This window comes from Bactrocera latifrons, unplaced genomic scaffold (genome assembly GCF_001853355.1).
Source record: "Bactrocera latifrons isolate USDA-ARS-PBARC rearing strain unplaced genomic scaffold, ASM185335v1 scaffold_884, whole genome shotgun sequence".
Classification (NCBI taxonomy): domain Eukaryota; kingdom Metazoa; phylum Arthropoda; class Insecta; order Diptera; family Tephritidae; genus Bactrocera; species Bactrocera latifrons.
Window position 1 is genome coordinate 43,930 of NW_017537583.1, and position 8,590 is coordinate 52,519.

Consider the following 8,590-nt stretch of genomic DNA (forward strand, 5'->3'; position numbering starts at 1 on the left):
AATAGCTCTGTTACATCATTTATAATAACAATTGATAATTTAAAACAAATAAATTTACCTATTTACTTATTTTTTGCTTAAAAATTTCAAACAAATATTTATATATTATATTGAACAAAATATTAAAATTTAATTGAAGTGCAAGGCATTAGTATTACCACAACGAAATTGTGTACATGCAAAATGGACAACTGAGTTGTTTTGTGTACATGTCGGCCATTGTTATGTTGCTGCCCTCTCACAAACGTTCTTGTAGTATAATTCACAACCCCATTTTCAGTTCACTGTCGTGCTGCTGCAGTCTGTCGCTAGCATTGTGTTCCACACATAATAGCACAACTATTAGGAATACGAAGCAATAAATAAAGAAAACTAAACACTCCTGCGGTAGTTCGTACATTGCGTATACAACAAAAATACAAGATAATAAGGAAAACGAAATACGCGTTCGTTATTCGATACGTTTACAACAAACATCTAAATCGCTTATCTTAAAGATTCAAACGTATTGTATTATAGCTACCAGAAATATGCTGAGCGAAGTTTTTCTTTCTCATATTTTCAATTTTTACCTATTATCTAAATGAACGGAGATTCTAARGAATCTAAATCGATTCAATATCTGAAAGTACAAAAAATGATCTCTGAAGAAAAGAGCCCATATACACCTGCTGAAGCTACACGCTCAAAGCAAGGCGCTACAAAGAAAAAAAATATAAAGATATTTCATTTACTAAATTTATTGCTGAAAGTGACAGTCTAATTCGATACTGCACTCGATTTTCATCTTCACCGATTCAAGACAATTCTGAATCGGTATTAGAAATAAAAAAAAAAAATTTAAGCAATTTCTGAACACCTCTCCAAGATGCGTATGACGCAATTTTAGAATCTGACGAATCAGATCTACCGGAAAATTTTAGATCTCCGGCTTGCTGAAAACTGGTTAGACCAGTACGAGGAAACGAGAGCTATGATCTCCGATCAATTGACATTATTTAAAGCAATTGAACCTACTCCACAACCGAGAGTAGATCTGCAACAAATTCAAAGCCAAGAGGCTAGTTCAGGCATTCACCTCAAAGTAGCAGCATGCAATACAGMAATATTTCGCGGAAGTTATGAACAATGGCCGTCCTTCCGGGACATATTTACAGCCGTGAACATAAACCATCCAAAATTATCACAAGCGCAAAAATTGTAATGACGATGCTTTTAATTTAGCTTGGGCAGCTTTCAGACAAGTATATGAAAATGAGAGAATATTAGTTGACAAGCAAGTAACGATACTTATGAACTTGCCTAAATTCAAAGAGAATTCATCAAATTGGAATCCACTATGTCAAATTGTTTGTCGGTTCTATCGACACAAAATATTCCCACTAACAATTGGGATCCTATTCTGGTAAACATAAGTATGTACCGCCGCATTACCAGAAAAATCTTTACTTTTGTGGGAGCAATCGCTCTCCTCAAGAAGAAAATGAAAATGCCCATCGTGGCAGCAGATGAAAGATTGCTTAACTACCCAATATGAAATTTCGGAAAGGGTAGACAAAAAAGTAGTCAGAACTAAAAACGTTCAACAAGACCTAAATCGAAGCTTCAATAGACCCCAAGTCGGAAGCAACAATCATTTAAACAGAAGCTTTTTCAAAGCACAATCGTTCACATCTGAACAAAATAAATTCACGTCATGYGATCTATGTACTGGAGGTCTTAAGTTAAAAACTTGCCAGAAATTTAAAAAAATTGAATGTCAATGAAAGGAACAACTTTGTCAGGTCAAAAAAACTCTGTACAAACTGCTTGTCCCACTCACACAACCTTAATACTTGCGAAAAAAAATTTAATTGTGTATATTGCCACAAAAGGCATCATTCTATGTTACATCTTAATAACTTTCCCAACACATCTCATAGCAACTCCCGAAACAAAAACTCAAGAAAATTGCCAAGAGACACCATGTTGTTCAAAGGCATTAAAAACTCAAACGCTTCACAGCGAAAATCATAGTAGATTACTACTATCCACAGCAGCTGTCTCCATTGAACGTCGAGGAGAACTGTCCAAACTAAGAGCCCTAATAGACAAGGGATCGAAACGATCATTCATTACGTCTAGGGCACAAAATAGGCTAAAAGTGCCAACAAAGCATGCCAACTATGAAGTTAAGGGAATGGGCGGACGAGTAGTACAAAACTCAAGTAAAATCTGCCCCATTACCCTAATTACCGCCCAAGCGGATAAGCGCATTCAAGCAAATGCTATTGTCTTACCGCAACTAACAAACATCCTTCCAAGCTATGAAATAAATTGTAAGCATTGGGATAAAATCTCACACCTGACTATAGCAGATCCCAACTGCAACACGACAGCTCAAATAGACATCCTAATAGGCAGCGACCTTATACCGCAAATCATATTAGAAGGTGTTGAAAAAATTTCGGAAACACTACTGGCGCAAAACACCTTTTTCGGATGGGTCCTAAGTGGACTAGTTGCGGAACCAGTCACAGCAATGACAACTCAAGTTGAGGAAATCACAAACGAGTACCTCAATTCACAATTGAGAAAATTTTGGGAGTTAGAAGAATTCCCCCCTATTTCAATTACAACACCGGAAGATCAGTATTGTGAAGACTTTTACAAAGCCACAACTACTCGATCAGATAATGGTCGGTATGTCGTACGACTACCACTAAAACAACAACTTCCAAACATACTCGCATTATTACTTGTCATCGATCAAGTGGGGCGAGTTTAACGCATTTGGTTTGGTTTCCAAAGTAGCTTCAAATGGAGCAATGTTTAAATGGTTCCAAATGGTTTATTTCTAAATAACATATGTAAGGCAATAGGCATATATAAATTATTACATTATTGATTACTACTTACCGCAGTATGTCCTTCCACTTTCCTGGCTGATCGATGAATAAGTTCAAACACGTTGTGCAGTGGCATATATGCACAAGGGCACTCGCATATACCGTGCAGATCAGCACAGCTAGGATAGGGGGAACACATACTGCAGCTTACAAACAACAAGTATATAAGCCCAGATAACTAATTGGAGCTTGCGCCTACCTGCTTATGCTTATGCGAAGAAGGGGAAATAACAAATATACAAATTGCATAAACAAGTAAGCAGCAGCTTTACAGTTGGAATAATGTATATAATATGAAGTTCGTGACAATTTAAAGAGAGATGAAAATGAAACATTCAACTGTAAAATAAACATAGAAATTGAATATTAACATAATTATATGCATATGGGCAAGGGTTGCCAACATCCCCACCCCCGTGAATCAACCTGATTCACCACCAGCAATGTCCGGAACGGCTAGCTTTGAGACTGCTCGTTGCTTAATTCCTGTCGAAGTTCGTACGTCTGCTCGTCGTACTTCGCCATCAGTTCCAGGGTATACTTTTTCCACTCTACCGCGGCACCATTCTTGTCGTGGAACGTTAGGATCGCATATAAACACCAACTCTCCTTCTTCCAATGGCTTCGTTYTACGGCACCATTTGACACGGCGAGTCAATGTAGGTAGATACTCAGTAATCCACCTCTTCCAAAAATGATCCCTCAATTGACGCGCGATGCGCCACTGCTTGCGTAGCATACAAGTATTTCCCAAGTCAGTGTCTGCTATAGGAGTCTGGGGCGTGTTGTCTGCTCCCAGAATGAAATCGTTAGGGGTCAGAGRCTGTTCTTGATCGGCAGTGATAGGCAGATGCGTCAGTGGACGAGAGTTAACGACGTTCTCAGCTTCAATCAGGAAACTTATCAGAGTATGCTTTCTTGGTGTAACTTCCTTTAAAGTGTGACGTAGAACTCGCTTGACGCACTGTACCATTCTCTCCCATGCGCCACCTTCTGAAGGGTTAAATGGGGAATTAAACACCCACTGGACGTTTTTCTGTGATAATTCACTTTGTAAGCGACCGCAGTCGAACACTTTTTCGAATCGCTTTGCTTCCCGGTCGGCGCCAACGAAATTCTTTCCATTGTCAGACCTAATTCTTATGGGCGCACCACGTCTATTCACAAAATTACGTAAGGCAATAATACAGGAATCAGTACTCAAATCGTGAGGCAGTTCTAGGTGTACAGCTCTCACTGTAAGGCATGTAAAGAGCGCAACCCATCTTTTCTCGGTACTGCGTCGAACTGTCACAGTGACTGGGCCAAAGTAATCCAGGCCAGTGTAGCTAAACGGCCGTACGTAAGGAGTAAGTCTGTCCGACGGAAGCGGTCCCATCCAAGGCACTGACGGGGTAGCTTTACTCAAGCGGCATACATTGCAACTAGCAATGACGTTGCGCAACACACTTCTTAGTCGTGGCACCCAATAATTACGGCGGATGTCACCAATAGTAGCTTCTATGTTTTGGTGGCACATGGCGCTATGGTGATGCAATACCAATAATTTTGTAAAGGCATGATCAGGCGGTAGAATAATAGGACTTCGTGTGCTGATTGGAAGCCAGCTGGCGSCGTCGATGCGTCCCTGTACTCGAAAAACACCTTTTTCGTCTATATATGGTGAGAGTTGTAACAGTGTACTGTCGTGGGGAATGTCGTGACCATTTCCAATGGACAGGAACTCGGCTGCATACACTTCGCGTTGTACTATGCGGCATAAAAGGCGTTTAGCATTGTCTACTTCTTGGGCTGCTAAACCATAACATTGATTTGGCTGTATACGACAACGGCAATGGTCGACAAAGCGTAAGACCCAAGCAACGGTTCTCACCAATCTGGGAAAGGAAGAAAATCTTTTAAAATCTATAAAATTACAACTCACGATGACTAAAGCAAATTTGGATCGAATCTCTTCATCAGGTTCATCAGGTCCAGAAACTGTTACGACTTCTGAAGGCCAAGCTTGTTCGTCCTGTCGTAAGAACGGGGGCCCCCGTGACCAACGTGCTGTTGGATTAAAATTGGTGCAATCATTTGTTCGCGTGGCTTCATCGGCTACATTGTGCTTAGTGGGTATCCACCTCCAATTTGATATGCTTGTTGAAGCCAATATCTCGGCTATCCTATGCTGAACGAAAGGCTTGTATCGACGATGTTCACTCTGTATCCATTTGATGACCGTTTTTGAGTCACTCCACAGAATACAATCTTTGATGTTTAGAGAATGTTCGTCGCGGATACACTGCATGAGGCGAGTGCCCAAAACCGCTGCCTGAAGTTCGTGGCGTGGCACGGTAAGAGTTTTCAATGGCGCACATTTTGTCTTGGCACAAATGAATGCAACATTAAATTCACCAGATAAAGATTGATATCGAATATAAGCAACGGCGGCGAAGGCATCTTCACTAGCGTCAACAAATATGTGAAGCTGAAGTACTTGAGGTGCCCCATTTCTGAAATAGTAACGAGGCATGGCATATTTGACAATCTCGGGTAGTTGTTTACGCCACTTCGCCCAAGCAGAATTTACGTCGTTTGGTAATGGGCCGTTCCAATGGATATTGTGTTTCCAAAGCTCACGCATAAGTAACTTGGCCCCAATGACGAAATTGCTCAGAAACCCTAGAGGGTCAAATATCGACATGACGATACTTAGAAGTTCTCTTTTAGTAGGGCGTCTCTGGAAATTTCAGTTTGAAGCCGAAACAATCTGATGATGGCTGCCAAAACAAGCCCATTACCTTCTCACCAACGAAACCTTCTCTCTTACCAATCGATCGTGTAACGTCAGTACCACCAAGCGCGGCTAACACCTTCGAAGAATTGGATGTAAAATTGCGAAGCTCAAACCCAGCATCCGTATGAATCGCTCGGACCTGTTCTGACACGGAAATGGCTTCCTCTTCTGAACCGAAGCTATCAACGAAGTCATCGACATAATGGTGATCCAATATTGCTTTTATTGCACGGGCAATATATATTTACATAATTTGCAGCACATGGTGAACAAGCAGCACCAAACGTCATCACACACATTTCGTAAATATCCGGTGGTTGCGTAGCCTCACCATCACGCCAGAGGAACCTCTGTGCACATCTGTCATCTTCTCGTATAAGGACTTGATGGGACATCTCTTTGATGTCTCCACATACGGCAACTGCGCCCTCACGAAAACGAGACAATATCGACGGCAATGGGCGATATTCTTGTGGACCCTTCAAGAGCTGTGAATTGAGGGAAATTCCACCTACCTGAGCAGCGGCGTCGAAAACCATACGTAGTTTTCCGGGTTTGTTGGGATTAGCAACCGCAAAGTGTGGTAAATACCAAGTTSTAGGTGTATACACAGCAGCTTCTGCTGGCGGCAGTTTTCGTGCGTACTTCTTTGTGACGTAAGAGTCCATGATGTTCTTGTATTCGGCGGCAAAATCTGCATCACGACTCATCCTTCGCTCTACACTGATTAATCGTTTCAACGCCATATTGTAGCTATCAGGTAAATTAACTTTGTCACTTTTCCATATAAGACCCGTTTTAAAACGTCCGTCTACGCGGCATGTGGTAGATTTCAAGATATCTCTGGCACGGATGTCCTCCTCACTCTCTATGGGCGGTGCAGCTCTAACACCAAAACTCTCAATTTCAAAAAAGTTAGATACCATATTGTGAAGTGTCTGATCAGCTTGATTATTCACGCATAAACACGCTACTGGRGATGGTTGTGTAGAAGATGTTGGGCCGAATACAACCCAACCCAACTCTGTATTAGCAACGAATGGTCCGTGCTCCTTGACCCTCACAGTCGTCGATGGTAATCCCAAATGGCAGTGGTCAAGGCCAATTAACAGCTTGGGCCTGACTTGGGCGTAAGGTTGTACCGGTTGGCTTACGTGTCTATACTCATGATCCAAATCGGCTCTGCTTAAACTCTGTACAGGAAGCTGTAGGTTCGACACAGCATGCACGTTACGGAGTTTGTGTTGTTTCTGCATACCGGCGCCACTGATGAATAAGTCCACTACAAACGTTGATTCTTGCGCTACACGTCCTCCAAACCACTGTACATTTAAAGATTGCTTACTTCCATGCATTCCCAAGTCCCGAACAAGGGCACGGTCAATYATCGTGATGGATGAACCTTCGTCCAGCAGTGCGTATGTATCAACACGTCTGTGATTTCCGTATACGGTAACTGGTAAAATACGGAAGAGGAGCTTGCTTTCAGTGGAACTGCAACTCAGAACTGCTGATCTTGCTTCCAGTGATGTCTGTTGGCTGTTGAGTGAACGACTTGGTGATGTAGGCTTACGATTACCTTGTAYATTCATAGCGGAGAAAGTAGGAGTTGACTGTCCTGACGAATTGGAAACGTTCTCCGTGACTTCATGTAAGAGTTTATGATGCACTCTCCGGCAATCATCAATGGAGCATAACCTGCGTCGATGACAATTCCTTGTACAGTGGCCTAAATTGAGACAAGCAAAACACAAACGACGTCGTTTCACCTCTGCCCATCTTCTCGGCACTGAATATTCTACAAAACGCGCACMCCCTGCTACATTGTGTTGCTCCTGACAAATTGGACATCTCACTGATCGGCGTGGCTCAATTGTATGTAAAACCATGCGGCACTTCGAATCCTTGTAAGGGTCTTCACAAACCGTACAAATTATATTAGCTAATTTTGATAGCCAATCACTAAAATGTTTTATTGTTGCATGTGGCTGCATAAGAGCTGCAAAGCTGGCCCATTCGACACGTTTGCTCAAAGGCAATTTTGAGACAAGTTCGTCGAGTAATGTAGGATTTGACAAATGCAATTCACCACCATGAGCAGATTGTAAAAATACACAAATATTACACACCTTCGTTGCAAATGGTATTAWTTTCATCATGGCATTTTCCGAAATAGGTGCGATTTCTTTCACTTGACACAGCAAATCTAAACTTTAATAAATCAATTATATTACCGACATTGTCCGGGTGGATTAGCAATGACTTGACCGCTTCACGTGCGTAACCTTTCAGGCACTTTAATAAACGTTGATTATTCTCATAGCTGCTGTATCCATAAATTGCCGTTGACTCTATGTAAGCCGTATAAAATATTGGCCAATCTTCCGGCTTTCCACAAAAATCGGGCAATTGTAGCACTATCGGTGTAGATGTAGCACTTGTATTAACAAATGTAGGCATTGTTGTCGAGTTAGAACGGATCGAAGGCGTAAAAATAGATGAACTGTACATGTGGTTTGTAGCAACGGTATTTGCTGCAAGTAACGGCGGCGTGTAACGGATATCGGTAGGTTACGAAAACGGTACTGTGCAGTTGGCAATAGCTGGCTGCTGCGATTCTGGCAATTGTGTTGCCATCGTCGACGGAAGTTCGGCGGCAACATTATTGTTGGATGTACCCATGTTGAGCGTTTCACCACGTGAATGGGGTTGAGAAGCCGATAAACTGATCTCAAGCATTGCTATTCGTTTTTGGAGAGCCGCAATAACGTTTTCCTGACGCGCAATGGCAGCGGCTGATGATGATCGAGTGGTGGCTCCAGTAGCTGTAGGGGCGGCTGGTAAATCACTGGCTATATTGACGGTGGCTGATGCACTGCTACCCTGGCTGGGTTTTGATGCTGATGACGTAGAAGCACCGCTG

General features: G+C 42.1%; 1 protein-coding gene across 1 annotated transcript in view; it reads right to left on the reverse strand.

Annotated features, from left to right (window-relative positions):
• The window catches only part of LOC108977397, a gene marked incomplete at its 3' end in the record, with an annotated part of 34,008 nt that extends 25,881 nt beyond the window's left edge, over positions 1 to 8,127 (reverse strand). Inside the window, exons 1-4 of the mRNA XM_018947063.1 lie at positions 7,902 to 8,127; positions 5,999 to 7,858; positions 5,701 to 5,886; positions 4,813 to 5,552 (exon numbers count right to left, since the gene is read on the reverse strand). Of these exons, the coding sequence (XP_018802608.1) occupies positions 4,813 to 5,552; positions 5,701 to 5,886; positions 5,999 to 7,858; positions 7,902 to 8,127 (3,012 nt within the window). The remainder of the gene's footprint in view (positions 1 to 4,812; positions 5,553 to 5,700; positions 5,887 to 5,998; positions 7,859 to 7,901) is intronic.
• Between the last annotated feature and the right edge of the window lie 463 nt (positions 8,128 to 8,590).